General features: G+C 48.6%; 1 protein-coding gene across 1 annotated transcript in view; it reads right to left on the bottom strand.

The window, feature by feature from the left end:
- Positions 1-1,554: 1,554 nt before the first annotated feature.
- Positions 1,555-27,746, bottom strand: part of PLPP3 (phospholipid phosphatase 3) — a 32,241-nt gene continuing 6,049 nt past the window's right edge. The window contains exons 2-6 of the mRNA XM_026034636.1: positions 14,737-14,894; positions 9,556-9,839; positions 8,947-9,004; positions 4,701-4,877; positions 1,555-2,124 (exon numbers count right to left, since the gene is read on the bottom strand). Of these exons, the coding sequence (XP_025890421.1) occupies positions 1,999-2,124; positions 4,701-4,877; positions 8,947-9,004; positions 9,556-9,839; positions 14,737-14,894 (803 nt within the window). The 3' untranslated portion in view covers positions 1,555-1,998. The remainder of the gene's footprint in view (positions 2,125-4,700; positions 4,878-8,946; positions 9,005-9,555; positions 9,840-14,736; positions 14,895-27,746) is intronic.

Below are 27,746 nucleotides of genomic sequence, written 5' to 3' on the forward strand. Positions count from 1 at the left end.
GTGTACCCTAAAATCTACCCTTATATATGCCCTGTGTACCCTAAAATATATCCGTATACCCTAAAATATATCCGTAGCTTTAGCATTTTTTATACAATTTAAGTTAAAATACGGAGAGGGAGAAAGGGATGTGATCACATCTGAGCATCACGGGCTACAAAGACCTCAGCAGCTGCCTTCTCATCCGAACATCTACAGTGGCATCGGGTCCCCCACGACCAGCGGTGCTTTTTTATCCAGGATGGGTGCAAATAAAGCTGCCTTCATCTTCATCCAGCCTGAACGGCTGCCCCGACGTGTACTGCTGAGCAGGGACCACACGTGGTGTCCCAAGGCAGGGGAGGAACCACGCTAGGCCCATGGAGGTCCACCCGCAACACACACCAGTCACAGGTACTTAGTTGTGTTATGAGCTTTTATTTAAAAAGCACATTTATACAGCAATAATTTCGCAGATACAAACTTTAACTTTGTATTCTACAAAAGTCTTTGAATATTCTTCTCTTTACAAAATGGAACATTACAAAAATACAGACAATTTAATATGATTTTTTTTATACAAATGTCTCTAATTGTAGTTATTTTTCATTAAAATATTACTACCACAGACCTACAATATTTTAGTCGACTATAAAAAAATTAATTCAATGCTTTTTTAAGCAGCAAAATGTAAATAACACAGGTCAGGACACAGTTTATAGTCATAGTGGATATATCTAAAATTGTTTCAGAAATAATATTTTACATAGTTAATTTTTAAGGTTTTATACATTATTTATATAATATTTATATATAAAAAAAAGTCATAGCTTGCTATAGTTGAAATGATAGGACGGATTCTGTAACGAGGATGTGCAAACGGCCGTTCTGCATGGTTGGCGCGATCCCTTTTCCGCAGAGCTCTGCAAGCCCCCGCCGTGGCTTTTCCAGCAGCAACCCACCTCTCCCGTGGTTGCTGGGCAAAAGAATAAAAATAGAATTAAAAACAATTCACCCTTTGCTATCCGCATGTCAGGTTTCCCAGCGGTGTCACGCGCTGGAGCCGGTGCCTCTTCCCGGAGCTGCCCCCGGCCGGGATGTGCCGCCCAGCAGCCATCCCAAAAGCGCCGGAGCCGCCGTTTTTTTCCCGGGATTCAACCCCGAGTTCATGGTGTGACCGTGTCCGTGGGGCCAGGAAGCCGCTGCAGAGCTGGAAAAGGGGACGGAGGCGGGAAGCACCGGGATGCTCCGGTCCTCCCGGCCGGTCGGAGATGCTGCGCCTCGTCCATCTCTCCGAGCATCCCACTGCTGCTTGTGTTGTAGTGTGAACAGGGACCTTCCGGAGACCTTGGACCGGGCAAGCTTCTTCTACACTAAGTCACAGTATGGAACGGAGGAAGAAAAATCATAAAAAAAAAAAAAAAAAAAAAAGCAACTCATAAACCAATCCCAAATCTTGACTCAGTGCTGCTTCTTGTATATAGTGCTCTGTAATTCAGCTGCGAGTTGGTTTTTTTTTTTTTTGCTTTTTTCTTTTCAGCAGAGAGGCATCGGAAATCTTCATAGYAWWTAAAAAAAAAAAAAAAAAAAACCTAAGATGGCCAGCTTTACAAAACCGTTTTAGTGTTCATTACGCTATGAACAATTTGGCGTTCACTACAACATGAACACTCAAACCAATTGCACATCCAGAACTCCGGCACCTCTCTCAGCTTGTTCGGTGCTTTTTTTGTGTTTGCTCTTCTGTTTTGCTTCATTTTTTGCTTCTCGCTGGTGCTTTTGACTTAGTTGAACAACCCACCCCCCCTTTTTCATCCAAACGTCACAAGTTGAGAAGACCACAGAGTAAGACTTTACCGGTCGGGCAAAAAAAGTCTCTCCCTACATTCTACTGTCTGATGAGATTTGAGAGCAGCAGGTAGTTGCTGTCAGCAGTCATTTTTGCAAAAAAAAATTAAAAATTCAAAAATAAAATAAAAAACAAGTTGGATTTCTTTTTTTTTTTTTTCCCCCAGAGGTCTACACCATGTTGTGATGGTTATTCCGTTCGATGATGTCCACAGGAGAAAGGATCTCCTTCCGGATGGGGGGCGGAGGCAGGCAAGTCTTTGTCTTGGGTTTGAAGAGATCTGAGACGTAAAACACCTGAGGGAGCAATTGGAAAATGCAGCTTAGGCTGGGAGATGGTTTATTTGSCTTACAGAGTACACATGCATTCCTTTTGGTGCTTCCAACCCTTGCAGAAAACACCCAAATGYTGTGAAATCCCCCTAGCTACAACCTCGGTGCATGATACAGAGAGGGTTCAGACCTCACAAAACTCAACACAAACTCTGTTACAAAACCATGTCCTCTACCACAGCGTGCGATGCACAAATCTCCACCAAAGTAGCCAAAAAATGCTAGGAAATGGCAACACGGGCTGCATTCAAATGCAACACCGCCTTGCAAACAGCTGCTCTGGCTTGGGATGGGTAACAAGAAAGGAGGGGAAAAGCTTTTCCCTGTCCTTGCTGCTCCGTGTTTTCTCACTATCCAGAGCCTTTCGCAAGCAGCCCGAGTCGTCCTTGGGAACAACTTTCATGAGTTGCTATCAGAGCCGGGCAGATAAGAGCCAAGACGCCTGGCCAACGTGCTATAAATGGCAATCCATGTCCACGGCTGTAACGGGGGATTTGGGAAGCAGACACACGTCGTGCTGCAGCTCGTCTTGCTCAGTGGAAAACCAAGAGCCATTGTGCAAAAAACATCTCTTGATGGCACCTACATGGTGAGGTATCTTGATCACCACTCCAGCAGGGTTTCTCTTCTCCGTTGCTAACTGAGKTGCTATAATCCTCCCTGTACAGCTCGTTTTGAGCAAAGTCCATGTCCTCTCCCACCTTGCCCACCTCAGAAGGGTGGATTTAATCAAAAAGATGTCCCATTTCTGTCCCGAAATAGCTGGRATAAATCGATGGGCATGAGGAGATAGCTCAGTGCAAAAAGCACATGGGGACAGCACTAAGCCCGGCCCAAGTTTGGGGTAGTAAATCACTGCAGAGTGTCACCCCACGTATTTCAACCTCTACTGTGCTGCTCACTGCTTTTGAGGCCTTAATTCAGAGACCGGTTAAGAGTTTTAATCTCCCTTTAAACTGTATTTCACTTTAACGTGGATTGAGGTTATATAAACACTTAGAGGAATCGTGAAACATGATCTTCCAGGGTTAAAACTGTGTTAAATCCTCTTAATGCTTGAACGGTTTAACACAAAAAAAGGACTAATAAATGTGCAAAGTTTTGCACTTGGATTAGCTCCATTTCCTGTAGAAGGTGCTCTCCACCCATAAAGAAAACTTGACGGCCAAAGACCATGAATGTGCTGCACAAGAAAGGCAATATCTTACATTGCCACTTAACAATTCCTYTTTGCTGTGTTGAAGAAATCCCCGAAGGTTAAAAACCCTAATCCACGTTAATAAAAGCAACACCAAAAGGAATATGCCTCTTTCTTCAGCATATCCCTATTTTCTTCCCCATGAGAAAAGACATAAACTACACGACACATAGCAGGCTGCCTACCATGCACATAAAAAAAAAATCTACTTCCATTTAACCAATTCTCATCATATTTCACCTTGGAACCATGCAGAAATGTTTCATCAGCTGGAAGTGCTTGACACTGATGTCCTGTGCTTGTTATTTCAGGCAGGGAAGGACAAACATGCCCCCTGCAACACAACTTGGAGCTGAGCTCTGGCAAGCCTTGGAGAAGAACCCCGTGGTGGGTTTCCACCCACAGCTAAGGCCTGGTAACTACTGCAGTTTAACGGCCCTTGGACATCACGAGACTCAAATCCCAAAGGTTTCTGTGTCACGGTGCAGTGTCATTCCCAACTGCCAGGTCTGAGCCCTCTGGACTCGGGACAACAGGACCATGTTGCCTGTTCTTTGCAAGCAGATGAAAGGGGATGAAGTTGGGTTTAAAGCTGCTCCCCCGACACAAGCTACCACCTTTTGCTGTTGTATGAGACTTTCCAGCCACTAAGCAATACCTGAAAAGAGCACTGAGGGGCAAGTGGTGTCTAGAGAAACCTACATAGCAAAAATCCAGGCATCCGAATCACGGAAAAAGCCCACGCTGCTCTCCAAAGACTTCCAGCGTGCCAAGAGATGCCCATATGCTACTTGGATAAAAGACAGAGGAACCATAGCAATGCTGCTACCAGCAGGCACTAAAACAGCACAGATGAGGAGAAAAACACACATCTATCCATGCACTAACATAAACTTCTTTCTTTAGGTTCCCCTCACTTGGAAYACACTTGCCTGCTGTGCCTTGATGGGACATGGGCACTAGGTGATGGCAAAACCCACTAACATGYGAGGGGTAACAAAACCATAGACAAACATCTAACAACGATGCTTTTGACTTGTCTTCAGAAAATTATCTGCGAGTACCCACATAATCTCTTCTCTTKCCTTGCAAAATAGACCGCTGGCGAGCTGAATTTCGTTTCGGATCACGGCATCTCCAGAGCAGGGCACCAAATCACCCCAGAGGCCCCGCGTGCTGTCGCCGAGCATCCAAAGCGTCACTTCGAGTGAGGCGACTGCACAACCAGGCCACCCCGTCGGAAGCAAATTGCAGGAAAAGGGGACAGGCAGCGAGCGCGGCCTCCGTTAAGTGTTTTCCCGTTTTGCTGCATTAGGGAATACAAAATCCAGCCCCGACTTACCACGCAGTAGGCCACCAGGGCTCCCTGGGCGAAGCCGGCCAGCACGTCGGTGGGGTGGTGCTTGTGGTCGGAGACGCGCGACAGCCCCGTGTAAAACGCCATCATGAGCAGCGTGAACTGCAGGAGCGGGCGAAGCAGCCGGGCTCCCTTCCACGTGAACCTGGCCTGCAGGTAAAACTGCGGGGAGAGGGGGAAAGGAGTCAGCGGGAGGCTCCAAGCGGCGCCCCAAAGGCACCCGCTGTTCAGGGAGAGGGGGGTCCAGATAGCAAGGATGAACGAGGAGCAATAAGTGAGCGAGAAATGTCGTACATGGAGCATTTAGAGCATTTAGAGCAGCCGCCCTGAGCCCTGTCAGCTGCAGCTCCCTCTGTGCGGCCAGGACCACTGATAACGCGGACCAAAACGATRCCATTCTGCAGCATTCCCAGGAAGCACCGGGGAAACACCCTCCTTCCTTCTCCACAGGGTCGGAGCRATCCCACAGTCTTATTTAATCTGCTATGGGCTCCCCAGTTCATTCCCATCACTTGCCGGGGTGTGGAGCAAAGCCCGGGGCCATGGCAAGGGGAAAAGACAAGGACCCGGCGTGAAGAAGAAGAGGTTGAAGTCACAAAGTGACGTCAAGGGGATGTTGTCCCCYGCGGCGGTTATCTGGGCCCAGCTTCCGCCGCACGCAGCGGCGCAACCCGCTTCCCAGGTTCCTGTGGGAACCGGGAGTGGGAGCGGGAAGAGAGCACAGGGAAGTGGGAGCCTCCTGCCCACAAATCAAAGGCTGGGCCTCAGATCCTTATGTCCCCCAAGCCGGGACTGAGCAGGCGAGTGAAGGGGTGAGACAAAAATGCACTGAGTGAAAATCAGCAATAAATCACCAACACTGAACTGAACATGCAATCAGGCAGATGCTGCACTGTAGGTGTAAGGATTCACCACTGAAGCCCTTTCTACTGCCACAGCCTCTTGCAAAAGTTGCTCTTCAGCTCTCCATCCACTAAGAACACGAGAAAACCAGGCCCATGTTTCACAAGCTCACTGGGAGCATGAAGTGCATCCTGTAGGTGAGATGCTGCTCCAACGCGCACAYGCTACCGAGCCCATCAGTAACTTGGGAGGCTTCACTCAGGGTGCTCCAAACCTTGCGTTTGCTCTGGGTATGAGAGAAAAACTAATAATAAGGGGAGATGAAAGCACTAAAAAAGGCAGAGGGAGGGGGACTGGGAAGGCCAGGATTTTCTGGGAATTAGGGCTAGCGGTGTGAAATGGGCAGTTCCTGGTGGCCTGGCTGCAAAGTTGCCTCTGGAAGCAGCTGGAGGGAGTCTCAGCCCTGATGGGTTGTCACAGGGACCTGGGATGGACAGAGCCCTCCCCAGTGACAGAAGCATGAGTGCGACCACAACCTACATTGTCCCCACTGTGCAACGTCCCTCGGCCACCGAAAGCTGGGAATGACGAGTTGCAGCTGCCTGCTGAACCACGGATGGAGCGAAACGCAGGAGCACATTACCCCGCCTGCGGCTTCAGGGACACTACGTGGCCCTTCTCCTGCCAGGGGACTTCCAAGGCATCAGGGTGGCTTCCAAGGGGTTTTCTGCCACCCACGGATCCCATCCAACCTCTCGCCCTGCCCACCACATGGCTGACCTCCCACAATTACATCCTCTGCTCACAGCGAGGATCTGCTTCTCGGGAACGGTTGGCTCTAGTGCACTTCTCTGACTGCAGGATCTGGACTTGACCTGAGCTTTCCTCCTCCACCTTCATCTGCAAGTGCAGTGGCACCCAGGACAAAAACAGGACAAAATTCCTCCAAACCCAATTCATCCCTTAGATAACACCCTGAGTGGACTGAGCACTATCAGTAGGATTTAGCTCTTAGTGTGCTGCCAAAGAGAAAGACCAAGGACCTCCTCACCACACAAGTTCATCCCTTGCCTTTGCTCATCTCAAACCAAACAAATGATGTTTAAGCAGGGGCCAGCAGGCCAGCCCAATTCCCTCTGAAATCCCAGCCTTCCCAGTGGAGTTTGTCTTGAACCATGAACACCAAAGAGCTTCCTTTGCTTCAGACACCCCATRATCCATCATTACTAGGACCTCACTGCTCCTCAGAAGTTCACCCTTCTCCTTTGGCTTCAGGAGGAAGCCCTGGCACAAAACCTGACCTTCACCAAAAGAGACAAGACCAAGCAAGGCCTGTCACTCCTTACACACACCAGCAGAACACACCAAACTCGAGGCTGATCTGACGCCTTCATCCTCACCCATCAACCCACCCTAAATCCAGAAGCTGTCTCATTTGACTCCCATTTTCTCCTAAATTCACCAGCATTGGTAGGGGCATGGATGAGCCTTCCAGAATGATGCCTCTTCTGYGCATTATCTGCGATTTCAGGGTGCTGAGTGCTATAAAACATCACTATTGGCATCTCGTGGGCTTGGCTGGAGCAAAGGATGCCCATCATGGTGGGCTGAGGACCTCCCACTTGCCTGTCCCCTCCTTCTACAGCCTGCTATAAACACATATTATGGGTGCGCTCGGCCAAGGAGCTGCAGAGCACGGAAAAACTAAGACACAGAGGATTACCCAAGTGTAATTTCCCTTTTTAAATTTTTATACAAAAGGCCTGATGTTAATTGGGTGTTGCTGGTGACAAGAAGACGGCAGGGAAAAAAATGCAGCCCCGGAGTCCTAGCATTTATAATTAAAACCTAGTAGTTTTTACTGGGCTGTAAGTGCCCTTCTGTGCAAGTCTTTGCCTAGGGCACTCCGGCACTTGGCACGCACSTTTCCCAGCGGGAGTCTGTGGCCAAACCGAAATCGGGATCGGTGTGGATTTAGTGACCTACACGCAAATGGACCTGGCAGCTCCTAACTGCCGGAATCCTAAATGCACCGTGGGATTAAGGCGAAGGAACGCCAGGGAAACAGGAAGTGACTTGGCTTCTAAAAATTTGTATTGTTTAACACGGAGTCTAAGAAGACCTGGACTTAGAGAAGAGCTGAATTTCTGCAGTAATATCAAGTAATATCACAGTATTATCACAGTATTATCACAGTAATAATTATTGCGGTAATATCACAGAATTAAAAATCACCCCGGGGATATCCTGCCCCAAAGGATAACCCGAGCATCGCCAGCAGCCCTCGCTGCTCCCAAGGAGGTGATTGGGTGCAAGGGGTGACTCTTGTTTGGTGGTGGAGAGAAAACACCCTCCTCCCACGCAGCCTGGAAAACTCGGGAATTAAATTGCAGAAGCTGCTTCCAGCCCAAGGCGAGAGAAATCCAGGGATTAACAGCCAGGAGGGAGCAGCGGTCATTTATCTTTCCAGAGGGCAAAGTAAAGGCACGTGGGAGGAGGCCGTACCGCGCACGGATAAATAGAAGTTCACCTTTAATATTTACGCAAGGGCGCTGCTCTCCCTGTGCCTTCCAGTCCGCGCTTATAGGAGACACAGGGAGCAGGACACGAATCTTTAAAAGCACTTGATATTTTTCCCTTTTCCTTTTCGGGCTGCTCCCTATCGGAACAGCCTTTCCCGCGGCGGGCCGCCCTCCCGCCGCCGGGGCAGGAAGCACCTTGGCACGCGGCGCTATTCCCAGCCCCGGCGCAGGAAGGGCAGAGCCCTTCCCGCTGGCGGAGGGAAGCGCGCCCGGCCCCGGAGCGCGCCCGGCCCCGCGCTGCTTCACCTGCCCCGGGACATGGCCTGCAGAGCGGCCGCAAGCAACAGGGAGCAAAGCTGAAAAGCCCAAAGAGTACTCCGGAGTATTCCCGGGAGCTCCGAAGCATCCTGTGGAGCATCCTTGTGAGTTCTACAGCATCCCCTGGAGCTCCAAAGCATCCCCTGGAGTATCCCCCGAATTCTGGAGCATCTCCTGGAGCTCCAAAGCATCCCCTGGAGTATCCCCCTGAATTCTGGAGCATCTCCTGGAGCTCCGAAGCATTCCCTGGAACATCTCCCTGAGTTCCGGAGCATCGCCTGCAGCTCCAAAGCATCCCATGGTGCATCCCCCCGAGTTCTGGACCATCCCCTGGAGCTTCAAAGCATCCCCTGGAGCATCTCCCTGAGTTCTGGAGCCTCCCCTGGGGCTCCAGAGCATCTGCTCGGGTTCTGGAGCATTCCCCTGAGCTTCAGCCACCATGACCTGGCACTGGCTTTATTCCCCTCTATTCTGCTGAATGTTGGGGAGCCTTCTGGAAAGAGGGAGGGTGGATCAAACGGATCTCAAGCAATACGGAGGGTACTTACCACCAAGTAGAGCATGGTGTAGAGGGAGAAGGACGCGTGGCCCGAGAAGAAGGACTTCCTGCAAGACAAAGGAGGCGYGTGAGAGCGCGGGGGCATCGCGGCCGGGGCCGCGGATCCCGGATGCGGGCAGGCAGGATGCGGGCATTGTTCCTGCCTTCCTGGCGCAGCCGTGGGACAGYGCCGCTGCTTCCAGCGCCGCCCGGCAATAACTCCCCGGGAAATCGCACGGGAATAAAGCGCGGGCGCAGCAAAGGGCCCCAGCCGGCTAACGGGACGGGGAGGAGCAGGCTGCTAGGTCAGCTCTCCCGGGCAATTCCCGCACGGAGCAAAGGCGTGCGGAGCAACGGCGTGGGAGGAACAGGGCATGAAAGAAGATTACTGAGCAGAGCTCCAGGGGGAAACTGCCCGGCGCTGCGGGATGAAGTTACAGCCTTCCCAGAGAAAGGAGCATTCAAATGATCTACTGCTGGCAGAAAAACCTTGAGAAATATTTAATGCGATGCACCATTTTGGCTGCAGCAGCAAATCTTTTTTTTTTTTTTTTTTTTGCTTTTTCACTTTGATTTTTAGGGCAGGACTTAACAAAACCAAAACTGAAAGGGCTCTCACCTGGCCTCCTGCACTGAGCTGTCGTTGCCCCGGCAAGTGTAGTTCTGAATGTAAACCCCCTTGGCGCAGTTGATTGTCGAGAAATCGAGATTGCAAACGTCCAGGAAATGGGGCCGCAGGCGCCCCACGGACACCTTGGCAATGTCTGTGAAGGACTGGCTGATGGCGCAGCCAAAAACGAAGCAGCCCACTTGCTTGTAGAGCGCCGCCACGTAGGGGTTCTGGATGAAGGAGCGCGACTTCTCCTTCAGGTAGTGGATCCGGTAGAGCTCGCCCGTTATAATCTGATGGGGGAACACCAGAGAGATGGGGGAAGAGGGTTAGGAAGCTRGGAAGATCCCCCGTGCAATCACTTGTGCCCAGGTGCAAGAGCAGGACAAGCACCTGCCACCATGCAAGATCCCTGGTTTGGGGTGGTTTCAGCTGTTTAATGGCTGTTTAAGCTGGTTAATGACTTGTTGGCCAAAAGCCAGAATTGTGGCTCTTACAGAAGGTAGAAGAATGGAGAAGACAATTCTTCTTGGAATGGAGGAGATCAAAGAAGATCACCCCAGCAAGATGGCCCTGCGAGAGACCTTGGACACGGCTGCTCTTCCTAGCACTATTCCATGCATCCATCGTGCAGGTATGATGACAGGACAGGCCTCCTTTCCTACCCAGTTGCTGGCTGTCCATTCCCAGCAGCAAGGGACACAACAGGATCCAACATCAGAAGAACCACAGGAGGGGTGCCCTGGATTTGGAGCAGTGCAAGGGGAATACAAATTTCCCTTAAAACATGTAAACAACTGGTGTTTGGGAAGGAGTYATCATGGCAAATCAGGGTTTTTTTGGTTGGGGGGAAGAAAAAAAAATCAAACAACTTCAGAAAAAATTTGGCATTTTGGGGAATTTTGAGGGGTCCCACTGCTGCTCCACAGAAAATCCTGTATTTCTCGTGCCCTTCCCAGGGATGTTGGGTCCTGACAAAGGTGCCATAAATCTCTGCTGCGAACCCAAGGGCTTGGCTCCTTCTAATCCCACCCCTTAAAAGRCCGTTTAATGAAAATCAGCCTGCGAAATGAGGTCCAAATGTCTCACCTCTCCCAAAGAGGCAAAGGCTTAAATTGTTCTCGGCCGCCTTCCGCACCTACTTGTGGAGCTCCCGATTTACAGCTTTAGGATTTCATTCATTACTTGAAATGTTTTTATACCTGAGCAGTAAAAGCATGGGGGTTTTTTWAATTTTTTTTCCCTTTTTTTCCTGYCCCCTTGGCYGCTGCGATATGAAATTTAGCTGTCAGGAGCAATGCCTTCATGCTCAGGCGCTCCAGAGCAGGCAGCAATATCCCTCCCGCGCAGCCCCAGCTGCAGGCAGCCGCSGCGGCTCCCCTGCCTACCTTTTTTAAAGGCTTGGCACAGCCTCTGGAAAGCCATAAAGTGGAAAAGCAGGGCAATTAAGAGCAAGGGGAGATGAAACCGTGTCGTTRTTTGAACTCAGCAGCACCACGGCTCGGAAAAAACACAAAAGGTTGACCCAAAGCAGCTGAGCTGACAGCGCGGTGGGCTTTATCGGAGGGACACACAACTGCAATAATAAAAAATAAAGCCCAAGCCGGAGCTTGCAGCAGCATGTTTTGCATAGAAATGTGCTTGGCGGCTGCCCTACCACCCAAGGCTTACAAGAGCTAAGATCTGCTCAAGAGAGTCTGGCCTGGGCCAAGCATCATCTGGGGACATGCAGCTATCCTGACCTGGAGTGTTTTTAATCCTCGCAAGCTCCAAAGATTGTGTAGAAGATGGTTTATGTCCATTCTGGACTATCTTCAAATGCAAGCTGGCTGTCAGGGGGTATATTTGGGTGAGAGGCCCGTCGTCCCACCCAACTGCTGCTCCTGCATCTCATGGGACTTGCTGGTCTATCCGATATGGTGCAAGCATCCGTGTGGACCACCACCACACACACCTAGAAGGGTGCACGCCACCCATCGCAGCCCCACAAAACTCAGATACCTAAATTCACACGCGGGAGACCTGCCCAGCCCCTAATTTGCTTTTGCAGAGAAGAAAGAAACAAACTGAATCAAGGCTGGCACTGGAAATCTGCCCGTGTTATTCAGAGTTCCCAAACAGATGCACTTAAACCCAAAGCTCTTGGCTGGTGAAAGACAGGGCCATTTTAAAAAGGGGCCGACAAAAGTCTAGGGATTAGTGCTTTTCTCTCCCTGTTGGTGGTCTTGGTAATTGCACACACGTAGCAGATTGTAAATTGGAGACTCCATCCCCTCGCTCCCACGATGCTGGGCAGCCAGGAGCCCTCCCTGCTCAGCTATAACCATGGCTCGGCCTTAACGAGAAGCTAAAATAGGGTAAATTTGGGTCTGGCAATWCTATCCCTGATAAAACATGGCAGGGAAAAACTAATCCAGCACAGATGGGCACAAGCTGAAAATGCATCCTGGAAAAACAAGGCGCAGAGATATTTAGCTCTTCTTCTGTCTTGTGTCTCTGGCGAGTCCTTTGCTGGGGATGTATACAGCGACTGTATGGAGTGTGTCACTCCCAGAGGGAACGGTCAAAAACACTTAGAGATGGTCATTAGTGAGAAGCCAACCCCGAGCTTCTCCCCGCTGATGCCTGCCTGTTGCAGATTTGTGCTCCTCATGCCTGTTCCTTCATTCTCCTCAGTCATCATCAGTGATGCAAGTACCCTGCAATTAGCCTGCAATTATTTTTTGAATCTTTCTAATCAGTTAGGTCTCTGGTGTACTGTTCGGGGTGCCTCATCACATTGAAGCATATCACCTTCAACTGTACAGCATYAATCCACTTATGCAACTTCAATCATCTAGGAAATTAATTTGCTTGGGTATTTTGCCATGGCATGGCCATGCTGGGCACCATCAGCAATCCTCCATGCCCCACATGGCCACAGCACCCACCTCCCAGTGCAAAAGCATCAAGGAGAGATCTGAGAGCACCAAGCCCAGGTGTAAGAAAGAGCTTCTCAAGGGTCATCTGCGTGCACGATGGCAAAGAGGGAAACTTGTCCTAAGTCAGTAAATATGTAAGTTTTAAAGGTGTATCATCTTATGCCCTAGCAGAAGAAAAAGTCTTAGCCTCTGATGTTTATTTATCAGAATTCTGGGTGTTCACGAGCCATTTAAAACATGACCTTAAAATCTGGCTCCAGCCTGGACTGCCAGTGATGCCATTCAAAGCACAGGTGTGAAAYTTTGGACCAAAATCCTGTCTCCTTGGAAGTCCTCGTCCTGCTGCCTTGCCTTTGGAAGGCGAATGCTTTGAGGGAAAAGAGAAGAATCGGAGCTTTGTGGATTTGGAAGGAATTCCTCTCATGCTACAATAATTCTGGTATCTGGGTTACATCTTGAAAAAGAGGTCAGACTGACTTGAATTTTCCACATAGCCTGCCATAGCAAAGAAATCTGCTCCTTCAGTGCCTCGTTAGCTATTTGCATCACTCAACAGCAAATAACTGAGCTTGTGAATTTACCTTATTAAGTTACATTTGTTGTGGGCACAGTAAAACCAGTGCAGCAACATCTAATTCTTTGGGGGATTTTCTTTTCCTTCCTAATTGACCTGCTATTTCATGGYAGAGAGCTGATGGATCCAAGAGGCAGTTGATTATGTTTCCAGCTTCGGTTCCAACTCCTGAATTTGCCACTGCCTCATTACTGATCAGAAGGCCCCTCTGCATGGAGCCACAATGCCGACAGGTCAGGCAGTAATGCGAAAATGAGCGGCTTTTTCATTTTGCTTTTATGGCTTTTCCACACTCAGGGGTAATTCACCTGCAGGGCAAAAATTCTTCGGTTTATAGATTTGGGGAGGGTTGTTGCTTGCTGGGAATTGTTTGGAGGATGRAGGGGAATAGGAACAAGGCGGTGGTGGGGATGGCTTTTGCACCGGAGCTCCTCACGAGCAGAGCCACCCAGGACCCTATGGTTCTGGGCATGGCATTGCTTCTGCAAGAAAGGATGAGAGCACAGAGGGGCAGAAGAAGTGCACCAGACCACTACGTGTCTAGGAGGAGCACGGGGAAGGCAGTCTTGACAGCGTCTTTCGGGAAACACCTGGGCTGCGCGGGCAGCACGAGGGAAGGGGAATGTAGGTACTTTTCACAAAGCGACCTGGGGAATTTCTGCTTTTGATGGAAGTATCTAAACAATGTCCAGAAGACAGGTCTTCTACTCTGCCTGAGTACAGGATGTATGTTAGTGCAAAGCCACCTCTTGAAAAGCCAACTTGAGGCTGCAGATCTTCCACCCACCACAGATCAGAGCGCCCATTGGTTGACTTTTTTAAGCTTTGCAGTTGAGTTTGAGTTTTTTAAGCTTAGACAGATACCAGCAGTTATTTGAACAGGGCCAAACCATGCCAAGTCCTTACTAATGCTCAAGCCCTTCTGCTTCTATGCTGAATGACTACCGGAGGGTGAAAAGGTCCCTGCATCATGGAGTTCCTGGACTTGCCCCAACAGTTTTGGGTCTGTGTGTAGCTTCATTCCTTCCACTGCAAGCTTTCATTAGCGGATGTTTACAGCTTGTGCCCAGGCAGAAGTCAGATAAAAGCTCAGCAGATGTACACCTCCAAAGATGGACACATGAGCAAGATGTCAACTTCCCATGCCAAGAGTCTGATAGAAAACAGACCACTCCACCGTCACACTTATTTTGCATTACAGTCAGTGAAAGCCTTGACTTCAAGAGGACCTAAATGCCATACAGGCCTTCTGGCATCTCTCCTTTGACTAGCCAGGCATTGGACTGTACCTAGCTCTGCTGTGTCCTCCACGCTAGGAAAGTCTCCTACAGTGATTGGGATCATCAGCCACCCAGCACTGCAATGAGCTCCTCATCATCTGCTCATCTCCCAGACATAAAAGAGCTCTGGAACCACCTCTGGCTGCTGACCTCAAGTTAAAGGTGAAAAGCTCTACGTCTTAGGATGGACCCACACAGACCCTTCATCCTCCCCTGGGGTTGATACAAGCAATTTTTGTTGTTCAAAGCAGAGAAYAGATCCTTTGGAGGTGAACATTTCAAATGCAGAGCTTTGGTTGAGGTCACCAAGGTGTCCCTGTTGGGCAGAAAGCCCACGTTGGTCCTAGCAGCTTAGGAAGCTGACAAGAAGACGCTGGGGATGGCCATGAGAGCCGCACTCAAAGGCAGTACTTACGGCGAGGATGGTGATGAGGATGCCCGCAGCACACAGCACCGCATCGTTGATCGTCTCGATCTTTTTCTGAGGGTATTTGATACTGTCATCGTCGCAGTAGAAGCCCCGCTGATAGGGTTGGATTGTGCTTGTTTCGATGATCAGGAAGGGCAGCCCAGCTACAAAGAAGAGCAGATAAGAACAAAACTCGTCAGACATGGGTAAAYACAAACATTCTCCAGCAGAAAAAAAGGAAAAATAAAACTAGAAAGACCTTCACAAACAAGGCCACACTATTCTTCATGCTTTTCTTTTCATATTGATATTTTTCCAAAGGGAATAGTTTTGGGTTTTGTTTTTCCAAGTCTCTCTTGTAGGGGAAAAAAGGATCTCCTCTGTTATGGTTATCACATGTCTGTGCTGCCTGCTTTGAGTTAAGCCTCATGCACTGCAAATATTGACTTACAGGACCAGGCACCAGAAGCAGCCCCTCTGCAAAAAGCCACGAAAACGAATACAGCCCTTCTTGATCACGAGCTAGGCATGCTGTGTGCAAACCCTGTGCACCAGCAATCTTCATTTCCAGGTGGGAAATGAAGGGGAAGGGGGAGCTTTGCACCAGGCACAGGGCAGAGATGCTCAAAAACAAGGAGCCACTGGTTGGGATCCACTGTCCAAGGGGTGCTCCGTATTATTTTTTGAATGCAGAAATACAGTATCGCCTCCAACTTAGAGGCGCAGCACAGAGCTATTCTCCTGCATGATGTTCCCTTGGGCTGGGCACATGCATGTGCCTCAGTTTCCCCATCCGTCTTTGCCACCAGGCTCACGGCCAAGAGGAGCAGCACATTCCTCCAAAGCAACGCCCCCAAACTCTCTGAAACTCAACCCAAGCCACGGCGAAGAGGAAACTCTCCTCCCACTCACGCAAGGAAAGGACAAACGAGCGCACCAAACAAAACACAAAAAAACCATAAACTGCGTTGGCTGGAAGATACCAGGAACCTCATTGAGGTGAGCAAAACAGAGTGGCTCACACTGTCATCTGGCTAAAACAACAGATTTCACACCCAGATCTTACCCAAAGTGCTAGGGAGTATTTGTAGACCACGGACTGGTTTAAGCATCGGTGTTTTTGTTTACACATCCAGAGTGCCGGGATATCAGAGCTTTTCTCCTTTAAAATCACACGGGCAGCACTGTTGAGCTCCGCAAACTCGCTGCAGCAGTTTGCAGGGATGAGGATTAGCTACAGGCAATTAGCAAAGGCAACATCCTCCAGAGAGTTACAACACTGAGTGTCATCAAAACTCGGCGTTGCCCCCTCGGCACGCAAAATTTTGAATTTCACTTCATGCAAGCCATTTGGTCTGCTTTCGATGCACTTTTAATAGGATTTTCTCATCCCGGATTGATAGAGCTGTTAATCTCTACAAGGACAGGTCCTGTTGTCCATCTCCCCTCGACAGGAGCAGATAMAACCTATGTAGGGTTGAACTCTCCCCTCGACTGGTACCTGATCCACTGGTGATCTCTCTGTAAGGACTCTGGCAAGGGCTAATATTGAGCATTGCAGCCCACTGCGCTCAGAGGGGCAGCTCGGTTCCCAACACACCAAACAGAGGTTTCGGAGCAACCTGCCCTGCTCAGATTTTTGCAAATAAAATAAGACATCTCATGTGAATCCAGTCGATCTTCATTCCACTATTTAACCGTTTTGATACGAAGCCAGTTTGGCCCTCAAAAGCGCCTCTCATGCCAGCAATATGATATTAATAGGCCACTTAAAAAATCCTTAGCTTTCCAGTGAAAAATTGCGGCAGAAAAGCTAGGGCTGCTCGGCGCGATCCGATTTCACATCCACTTGAGGCGGCAGCATAAGGGTTGAACTTGGGGAGCAGACACGCCACGGTTACGTGGCTTATTGTTATTTCTCCAGTTCCTCTTGTTAATAGCTTTCACATGACAGGTCTGTAAAACACATGTTCCCACAGACAATAAAACACATCTGAAAGCTAAAACGGGCTTGAGAGAAAAWAAATAAATAAATAAATAAATAAGACAATAGCGTTCCTATATATTATGCGAACGCAGGAGTAATAAGGATGTGTTTTCCCTTCACTCATTGAGCAGCATGGGGTAGTATTTCCGCGTTTCAATTATATGTACGATTGCCACAGCTATAATAAGAGTGCAACTGACCTAGATGGTGTTTTTTTTCCTTAAAGTGCACATAGGCAGTGCTTAGAAAATCCAATGGTTTTGTTTTTTCTCCTACAAACTTGTGGTTTAGTGGGATATTGCCAATCGAGTCTTGACATCTTTCCAGCAAAACAGTAACCTCAGATTCCCTTTTTTTTCCCCCCTTCTTCTTCTTCCCTCTCCCTTTTTTAAACATGAGAAACATAAACATACTCTCCATAGYTGAGCGGATATTACTTAGGAGACATAACATGCTCCCAGTTCTGGGGCCTGAGCGAGAGGCTCCTCTTCCAGCTGCAATTACCCACACGACGGAAGGCCTGAGTCCAGCCCAAACTGTAGACTGAGCTCAAGATGCCCTTTCTTCCACAGGATGACTTCTTGGAGCACAGGTTGTCTAAGTGCCTAGATGGCCACCCACATTTCTCTTGGCACAAGCTGTGCCAAAGGCTGTGCTCGTGCCAGAAGGCATGCGGAGAATGGGTTTTGCCAAAGATGCTCCAGAGGGACGGCTGAAAATTAACTGTCGGGAGCGATGCCTTTGGGATCCCTTAGCAAAACACCACGGAAATGTTATTTATACCAGGATATTTGCCAGTGGCAAAGTATCCCAAAGTGGGGCTACAGCCTACACACTTCTTCGTGCCACAGTCCAACCCACCAACATGGTCCTTCAATGGGCACCTCACATCAGATATCCCTGGCTGCAGGGTTTGGATCCTCCTTAACAGCACTCCTTCCATGCCGAGATGCTCTGCTGCAGCCCACGGGCCATATCCAACACACCTACCCAATACATGAGCCCACTGCAAGCACAACAGGCTCTGCACCTTGTGTGTGCAGTGAAAACGATGCTGCTCTTGCTGGGAGGAAGCCAAAGTGACTCGCTGACCTGCAGCTGCTGGGGCTCTACGCTAAGGCATTGCAACGAGGGCTTTCAATTTATTTGTCTTTCCATTTAATAAAGGCAATCAAAATTGGGAAGCTAAGCACCGGACAAAAAATAAATAAATAAAATGGAAAGGCTCCTTTCCTTATTTTATGCCTTTATTAACAAGTGATTATCAGGTACTGGTGCCTGGGAAAGCTGGCAGCATCCAGGGAAATGCCAAGCACACCCCTCACCAAGCAAAACCAACCCCCCAAAAGTGAAGAACCCCAACATACTCTGCAACCAGCTCAAAAYGTGCATAAAACTCCAAAAGGCAGAAAAAAAGGGCTCTGTGTTGGATAGAGCATTTTGAATCCAAGTGTCCCTGAGAAGTTAACACTTGGGCAAATTTGGGAGGGAAAGGGAAAAAAARAAGAGAAAAAAAAATAAGGATAACCTTTGACTGGCCACCCCTTGGCAAAGTCATGGAAGGAGCAGGAGGGAAGAACTGCTCCTGCCATGAGCCACCCGCGCAGCTCTCATCTTCCAGCCCAAGCTTCACCTTCGCACTCAATTAACCACTGCCCTTTATGCTTTTTTTATTCTTTATTTTTGTGTTAGGGATTTAATGGAGGGTTTTGTTTTAAGTAAATCTTCCTGAGACTCTCTCGCCTTTCAACATTGCGGGTCAGTGGGCTGCTGCTTGGCTTTCTCACCAAAGCGATGGCACTTGCAAGCAAGCACGTCGTGATGTGTTTGGCTTCCAGTGTCCAGGCCCTGGGCGTCTTCTGAAGGTTTCGGTAGCTTAGAGGTCTATCTTAATAAGTGAAAAAGATCATTAAGTAATTTGGCGGGGTGGAGTGGGGCATCTTGTTCCTCATTCAAGGTGCACCGTGTAAATATTTGGGTTCCAGCAAGGGCTTTCCATTTGAAGGAATCAGTGACTAATCTTCAGAACATAAAAACTTATTTGGTATACAGCTTTGGTATATATTTTAAAATGCATAGAAATTAGGTTAGGCTAAGGTGAGGAACTGGAGCTTCCTCGACTTTTAAGAGAATAACTGCACCATTGCAGACCAAAAAAAAAAATATATATATATATATATATATATATATAAAATATCATCAACAGCTGCTTCAGGAGTGAACGGCCAAGCCTATGCTGGTTGCTACACAACAACATGTATGTATGCATTTTAAAATGACACAGAGAAGAAAAACCTTCCCATGTTTCTCACTGGAATAGACTATTATGCTGGGATTTTCTACAGCTGTGAGAGCCTCAGTGATGTGCCTCTTTCCCAGTGTTTTCCAGCAGCACCTGATGCCCCTCCTGTAACAAGAGACCCCAAGGCAAGTATCAGAGACTCAGAACATCTTCAGCTCCAGATTTTGCTAGCTGCTGTCTTAATTGTTCTTCATCTTGGTTCCAGGAGGCCAGAAGACCTCTCTTCGCGTCTGCCTCTATTTTGGAAACACATCTAATGTCTCTGTTTTCAAAATAGATTCCCATTCAACTCTACTACTCTCAACTACCCAGAAATGCACAAAGATGGAAAATTACCTAAACACACAAACAAACTCTAGACTTTACTGGAGACCATGTACCTGTCTTAGACCACCAAGGAACCTACCAGAAAGTTCAACATGTTTTGCATTTCCCTGATTTGACTCATTTGGAAAAGTCCTAGGACACGATGGGTTGATTTCCACCAAAACAAAAGAGTGCTAGCCCATTTCTGACTCACTGCAGGTCTTCCCACGTAACTCACACTGACCTTTACTCCAGCCTATGTCAATCTGTCTGGTGTCCTTCCTCTCTATCAAGAGGGTGACACTTCACTCTTATTATTATCGACATTACAGTCAGTTTGTAGGGCCTTCAACTTAAATCTCAATTTTCAGGTTCACCTGCTACTAGAAAGTCCAGTTGGCTTCCTGATGGGATGAAAAAGAWGTATTTTGAGGCAGATAATCAAATTTTCTGAGTTCTTATTAAAAAAAAAAAAATGAAGCTAAAGAAAATGTGGGTTTTACCAAAATACCAAGCAAGATGCCCTGCYTGCCTTCTCACAAGGTCCTACCAGTGCCATGGCATTCCTGAAGAAAGCAATGAACACTCATTCTCTATATGGACAATCCTATACTATTTATAGGTGTAGGTATAGGCCCAATATGGTCATGCATTTGAGAAGAGCATCTGGAAGAGACCTGAAGCAGCAGAGGGACCACCATGGGGTGACCGATGGCCACCTTCACCAGCTGGTCACAGCTGGCACCATCCAGGAAGGTGGCAAGGACACATCAACCTTCTGCGGTAAATCCAAGACAGTGATCTGGACTAGGATGATTGCACAAGCCGTTCTGGGAGAATATTATAGACAAGATCTTGATCGCAGATACTTTAAACCAAATGTCAACTTATTCTCATGAACTGCACATTTCTCTTGGATTCAAAACTTGGGCAGGAAATGCTCCTTTATGCATCTGGAGCCGTAACGTGCCAGACCCTTTCTTCCCCTTTTCCACATGTTCCAGATTAATGGGAGGGCTGCCACCGGTTTTGCTGGGAGAAATACCACTCCTTTAGAAAGAACCTGTTACCTACTTCCAGAAGTAAACAACACACACAAAAGAAGAAAGATGAGAAAGGAATACTAAGAAGCACGGTTAAGTTCTTCCTCCCGGGAGTTTGGCAGGAATCAATGTGTTAAGGGAGCCTTATATTATTTTTAATACCCCCAAAAAATGCATTAACAAGAAGAAGAGGTCTTATCCAAGCCACAATATCTAGACACATGTGAAAATCCGCATTCGTGGGGTAGAACCAATTTAAGCCAAGCTGGCCCACCAGCAGAAGTGGGAGAGGGCGACCACAAAAGAGATTAAAAACGGGAAAAGAGAGCCCGTTTTTTCGGAGCAAGTGCCYGTTGGCAGGAGAAGGCAGAGCTGGAGTCCCGCAGTGCTGGGTGACCCACTTCTGTCACTGYCACTATTGTAGGGACACGCCACCGCCTCGCATGCGGAGCGGCCACCACCTGCACAAATAACACAGGGTTTTGACTCGGGAACCAAATACAAGCACTGAAAGCGTAAAAAGTTTGTAGCCCAAAACGCGCTTTTGATCTCCTCCTTAAAAGTTCACTAATCACTTAATTCATAATTTATTTCCTCTTAATATGCTTACCCTATCTAATACCTTTCTCTCCCTCTTCTTTCTTTTTCTGGAAGTCCCCCAGGAGAAACCAGTATTACACAGTTCCCTTGATTAACTGGAAATGAAACTTTCCCCTCTTGGTAGTCAACACTGGGGATTGTTTCCAAGCTACAACACAACAAGTAATATATAATATATATATATATATATATAATATATAATATACATATATTATGCGAGTATAACTCAGTGCTGGAAGCAAGTCAAGGGATGGGAATGCATGATATAACTGAGATTGCACTGGCGCTCTTTAGGGAAAGAGGGAAAAAACTCACTTTTCACTGAAATAGCTTCATATTACGGGCAAATTGCACTCAAGGAAATGCAATGACAAAGCAAGTGCTCAAAATAGTCCTTAGCGGGAGCTTTCTTGAGTCAAGGCCCATGAGACACCCAAAGACTCTTTATAAACGCACGGAAAAGGCAACAGGATCCATGGCTCRCTCAGACTTACGGGATGCAATGCGGAGAGTTTTCTCTTAAAAATAAAACGGGATAACTCCCAACTTCCCTTTTAAGCCCGGCTCAACCACGCCATGCCCCGCTGTCACRCAATGTGTGAATAAATTGGGGAAAAAAGGTTAAGGGAGCCCAAGGGAATAGCAGGCTCTTTTTGCTTTATTGCGGGAAATTTTGACAAAGGCTCCACTGTTCTCCCCACTTTTTTTTTTCCTTTTTTTTTTTTTTGCAGGGCTTCATGCCAAGTCGCATTATTCCTCCTCACCATGGTATTGCCATGAAATCCACCCGGTATGCTTGCTTGGGGGRAAAAAAAAAAAAGGAGAAAAAGAGAAAAATCACAGGTTTTCATGGAAACTGGTTTTCCTCCCCTGCACAACAACTCCCCTTTGTGAAAGGGGATGCGATGTGAGAAACGCTCCGGCCGAAACCCAACCACAGAAGCCCCACGCTGCCAGGAAAGCCCCATCCTGAGTGACCAGAGTGAGCCCCGTTCCCTTGCCACCCCAGACCCACGGGCCACTTTGCTACTGAATCTATTTTAGAAGCTTTCTGTTTTTTTWAWTTTTTTTTGGCTTTTTTTGGCTATTTTTCCTTTTTTCCCCCCAGTCCTAGTGATGCCTTTGCTTTTCAGGTTTTGCAAAGGAAAAAGAGCCACTCTGCTCGAAGCCCGCATGGCACGGAGGYAGGAGCTCCAAGGGGGTGTCCTCTGCTCCCAGCCCCTTGCCYGCTCCGCTGGGAAAGCTGCCTCCGGCTGCTCCAGTTCCCAGGCATGGGAGTTTTGCAGAGACGTGATTATTACACAAACGAGCCCCTTTTTAGAGCCCTGTCAAAGGAGCGACTCGAGGCCTTTCAGGGCTGCCTATACAAAGCGCTCCAAGAGCAGCCCGACTTCAAAAGCCMGGGAGGGCAGCGGGATTTTGGCAGGAGCTGCGGAGCCACCTCCTGCGCATCCCCCTGGGCCAGGGCCTGCTCCGTCCGGGACACCAATTAACGGGTGGCCACRTGGTCAAGATTTAATACAACCGACATGCCACACATTATGCATATTTTAGAGGGTCTTTTTTTCCCTTTTCCCCCCCATTTTTCCTTCTCTGGTTGGTGTACAAGTAAGTTTCTGGCAAGGAAATTGTGCCTATCCGGACACAGGTTTCCTGCAAACAGGCTGCTTTTAGGTGGGATCAATTGTGCCTCCAGCACAACCCCTCCACATGTCCCACCACCCCAAAAATAACCCACCAAGGCTTCACGTACCACCACCCCAAACGTAGCCCACCTCAGCATGTCCCACCATCCTAAACACAACCCAGCACAGCACATGTCCCACCATCCTAAACACAACTCATCAAAGCTACACGTCTCACCACTCCACTCTTCCAGGACTGCCCAGGGTGAAGGCAACCATGAGGACACCACCAAGGTGCAAGGAGAAGTGATTGACAGCAATCCCAAGTCACACACATCGGCCCCATTGCTGATCTGAGTCTGAATGATAAGAGCCCTGGCTCTCCTGAGCCTGCAGGAACATCTCCTTCTGTTTTCAAACCCTCAAAAGAGCCAATCCTGCTCTACTGCACCTTCCAAAGATGAGCAAGGTCAATGACAGGTTGCCATTGGTGTCACTGGGTGCTAKGCTAAACCCACATTGAGTAATTCTGGACCTCTTAGATATTTGCTTTCAACTCAAGAGACKGGTTTGCCACGCACAGAATTTGTCAGCATATGCACGAAGTCAGTATTTTCTATGAGCTGCTAAAGAAGCAAACCTTCTTGGAGGAGAAATGAAAGGCAACAGGAGTAAGGGCTCGTCTCTGCCTGGCTAGCTGGGAATTCCAGGAATCTGCATTTTAAATTTACTCTAAGCCTGATGTTCCTGGGCAGAAATGAAACCGAATTTTCAGAAATGCCTCTGTCCCGGCCGGAATAGCTGCTGGCAGAGGAGTCACTGCTGCTATCAGCACGTTACTGGTGCAACCACCACCTGTAGCCTGATTTCCTCCTAATAAACCTTTCAATGCATGGGACAGGACACAGGTCTTGCCCAGGCATGAACACTTGCTCACTTATCATGAGAATTTTTAATAAACCAGACAGAAAAACACAACCCAATGTTTTATTGCCTCCCCATGCTTTACTTCTGGATGGTTTGGTTTTCTCCAATTTGTACTCTCACTAATCCGTTTAACCGGCACTGGTTAAAAGCCTCAAGTCTTTCATGCCAYTGAGCCTCCTCTGGATAATTTAGGGGAATGCCAGAAAAAGGGGGAGCAGGATGGGTTGGCAGGGGGGGCTGCCCAGCGAGGATGGTGGACGGTACCAAAACCGTCTTGCTCTCACTCACAGGTTTTGGGACATGGTTTTGTCCTGGCCGCAATTACACAACAACAAACAGTGTCTGTAGGGAAGGGTCATAAGAAGTTCAGCTTTGCTCTATTAAAACCATCTGGAGCCTATAAAAAAAATAAAAGGGGGAAAAAAAATAAAAAGAAAAAAACCAGCAGCTAGGAGTTGGTCAGGATGGTGGTAGCACCTCCTCCCTGCTGCATCTCAAGAGYGCRGTGGCACCCCTGGAAGCCCTTACAACACATATATTAAAATCTAAAGGGAAAATAMTTATTTTAAAAAGAAAAACAACAMCAACAACAAAATGCTCCCCTTTGTTTCCAAGAGAAATACAAGAGTGGGGTTAACGGATGGGGAGGACAAGCCTGATTCCTGGCACATGCAGCCTGCAGGCAGGGGAAAGTGAGCCCCTTTCTGCAAGGGCAGCAGGATGCTACAGAGATGAGAGATGCTGCCGAGCACTTCGGCAGGGGCATGAGGGGGCAGGGGGGACAATCCAGTGCTCTCCAGGCCACACGGAGATCTGCAAGTGGGAGCCGAGGTCCCCAAATGCCGCCCGCCAAGAGCCGTCCGCAGCTTCCCGGGTGCCGCGAAGCTGCTCCGCGGCGGGTTCATCCAAACAGGCCTTCCCTAAAACACTTTTCCGCGGGTTTTCATTTCACAGGGGTGCACGCCAGCTCCTGCCAAAAAACACCCGCCACAAAACTTCTCCTTTGGGTTTAAAAAAAAAAAAACAAGGCAAAACAAAAAACCCTCCCAGACAAGCGCTTTAGAAATGCTTCCACATGCTAATCACCCCCTATTCAGCCCCGCACTGAATAGGGCTCCCGCAATGACAAAGAAATCCGCTGAACCTACCCCACTTTTCATCCCCTTTGCTCCAAACGTTGCTGTTACCTTGGTTTTGAACCGCTCTGCAGGCAGGCGCCCCTCAAAGCTACCCGGCAGCTCAAGAAAGTGGGAAGGCTCATCTAAGAAATATCCGCGTCAGATGAGAGGGGAAAACAAAGAGAAAAACAAACCAAAAAAGAAAGATGGAAATATTTCATGAGATAAAATCACCAAAGTGGTAAACTTTGGTAAGAGGGAAAAAAAATAAAAAGGTCTTGCTGCAGGCCTAGCCTCTTGCGGTCGGGCAGCAGAAGGAAACTTTCCTGAGCGTAGCAATTACAARGAGGCTGAAATGCTGTCCCAGCCCTTCTTCTGCGAATTAGCCACTTGCATCGTGTACAACTGCCTAGCAGATGTTCAGCACACCTTTCCCAACGCCTCCTTAACCAGAAAAAAAAAAWAATTTTTTGTGTATATCAATCAGCGCTTTTATTACTGCAACAGATGCCCCAGTTCCAGATGCACCGGGTAACCCAAGGCCACTTCCCTTCTCTGGCAAACAAGGAACCGTGTAAATAAGGCCATTTCAGCCGCTGAGCTGTTACGGGAAGAGCTAGTGGAGGTGCTGGTGTGCGGGACAGGTGCATGCATGTCCTAGGGACATGTGGGCAAGATGCACCTGGAGAAGGGTGTTTGGGCCAGTGGCCTCTGCAGAGGCAACATTTCCAGCCTCCCTGACATTATTAGGGTCTGAGGCACCTCTGCAACTACCCCCGTCACCTTGCACRTATCCCTGGTGGCAGGAGCGCTGGCCTGAGCCCCGACACTCCGCTCAGGAGCTGGGTCTCCCTTCACGCTCTGGTTCCCCCGTCCTGTTTGATTAGAAATTCCCAGAGGCAGAAATCTCCTCTCAACACGTGTGTCTCGGCAGCATCAAGGGGCTCCAATCTCCACAAAGGACTCCCCTTTCTTCCAGCGTTTAGGTTCTTTGGTAGACCACAAATAAGTCATCAGAGGGAGAAACAACTCCCAAAGCGCAAGGCCCACCTAATAGGTGGTCAAAGAGCTGATCAGGTAAGCAGATAGGCCAAACTGATGTCCAAACTCCTGACTTCAGAGGAGATGCACTGCCTGCCACTGCCTAACTATCCATCCCAAATCGCTTCAAGAGTGTTCAGAGAACAAACGCAGCCAACGCTCACTAAAGAGACCTCAAACCAGGCTCCCCAGCCCTTGCCACCGTGAGATAGTTCCCACCCTCCCTTATGAAGCTGTCACTTCAAGTGGAAGGCCCAGGCTGAGGCATTTTCTTTACAAAAACGCCCGGGAATCCTTCAAACCCTGCGGCTCAGAAATGCTCGGGGTGCGGGGCCCGTTGCCATGACCGCTGCCCTCGCACAAAGACGGCGGCCAAGGCRGCTCCGCCAATCCCGCTGGGAAAGAACCCGGAGCCCGGCGCGCTGCTCCTTCTCCGCAGCGCGAACGGAGCCTCCTGAGGGAGTYTGGAGGAGAGCACATCCAACCAGGCCAGGACGGAGGTCGTAAATAACCTCCCGCGCGCCGAGGAGACAAGCAGCACAAAACCCGTTTGTCACATTTGCTTTCAAATTAAGTGGTTGGACAAACACATCCAAAGGCATGCGAGGATGTCTTCAGCTTGCAACGAGCACGTGGTGAGTTAATGGCAATGGAATTAATATCCGCTTGTGGTGCCTGCCCTCCAACACATGTATGATCAGACCCAAGGGCACGCTATAAAAGCTTCAAAAATGACTGCCGTCCTCACTCATTTACAGGAAAACCATTTGAGAGCTAATTACAAGGAGCACCATGCAATTTGTCACTTCCTCCTCGCTGCCTACAACCATGACAGCGCCGGGAGAAGGCAACTCTCGCAGGCACCGTCGGCTGTTTCGGGAGGGATGTCTGCCCAAAACCACTAACCAGCGACTTTCACTTTTGCTGCTCAGCCCCGTGGAAGGAGTAACCGCATCGCGCTCAGCTCCASCAGCCGGCAGAGCAGGAACGTCCCCAAGGTGCAGCCTCCCACCTGCAAGCGCTGAGTCAACCACGCGGCTAATCCCTTCAGTTTGCATGAGCTTACACGGGCCTCTGCTTAACCTTAAAAGCCAAGCTCAGTGGAGTTAGGACAGCAAGCAGCAGTGGAGTTAGCTGCAAGGTTGTGCAGCAACAGAACCTCCCCAAAGGAGACAAGGGACTTCTTCATGCCATAGCAACTCTAATGCTTAGGGCAAGGACTTGGGACCTGGTTTGGCCTAATCTGAGCTAGTGCACTGCCAATGCAGCCTCCAGCAAGCGGAACCTGCTGCTGTGTTTYATTACAAACACTGGAGGCATCTCCCCAGGTTCTCGGCACCAAGGTCAACCTAGCCACCATGTGTTCAGGACCAAAGGAGGAAAAATGACGAGGAAATAAATTATGAGGAAGCAAATATTATGAGGAAGTAATTATGAAAGATTCTGAACATTCACTGTTGATTCAGAGGGTACCAGCACGGTCAGACCAACCAAAGCCACAACTGGATTTTGCTTTCATTGAAAGCATCGTGTGCTCCAGCAAGACAACTTCATATACGCCTCTAGCTCGTGTACTTATGAGTACACATGATGATAAAGAGCATGTGCATCTCCAGAAGCAAATGCATCACGAGCTTTGGAGTTCAGTTACATGCTGTGTTTTGGAAAAACCATTTCTAACCTTCTGTCTCCACAGAGCTCAAAGACATTGCAAACTGACAGTTTGCAGGAATTTCTGATATCTATCAACTCTCTAGACCAAACCTGACCTCCAAGCTTCTTCAACACATTGCCTTGGTAACAAATTTTCTATCTAAGGCTGCTTTGCATATTAGTGGGCATTAAAGGTTGAAGGGAGATGCTACAAACACCTCTGCCTGTGCTGGTCTCACCCAGGAGCTGCCACCACTGATCSAGCCGATGCCACCATAGCAAAGCCACGGGTGCAGCTACAAAGCAAGATGCTTCAGTGTGATTAATACAGCAAGCGTTGGATTATTTTAACTTACTTCTTTTTCCTTTGAGGTTTTACTCACTCACTCAAGTCTCACTTTCAAGCTCTGCTTT

The sequence above is a fragment of the Nothoprocta perdicaria genome, unplaced genomic scaffold (genome assembly GCF_003342845.1).
Source record: "Nothoprocta perdicaria isolate Ctin4 unplaced genomic scaffold, notPer1 scaffold_0, whole genome shotgun sequence".
NCBI classification, from domain to species: Eukaryota; Metazoa; Chordata; class Aves; order Tinamiformes; family Tinamidae; genus Nothoprocta; species Nothoprocta perdicaria.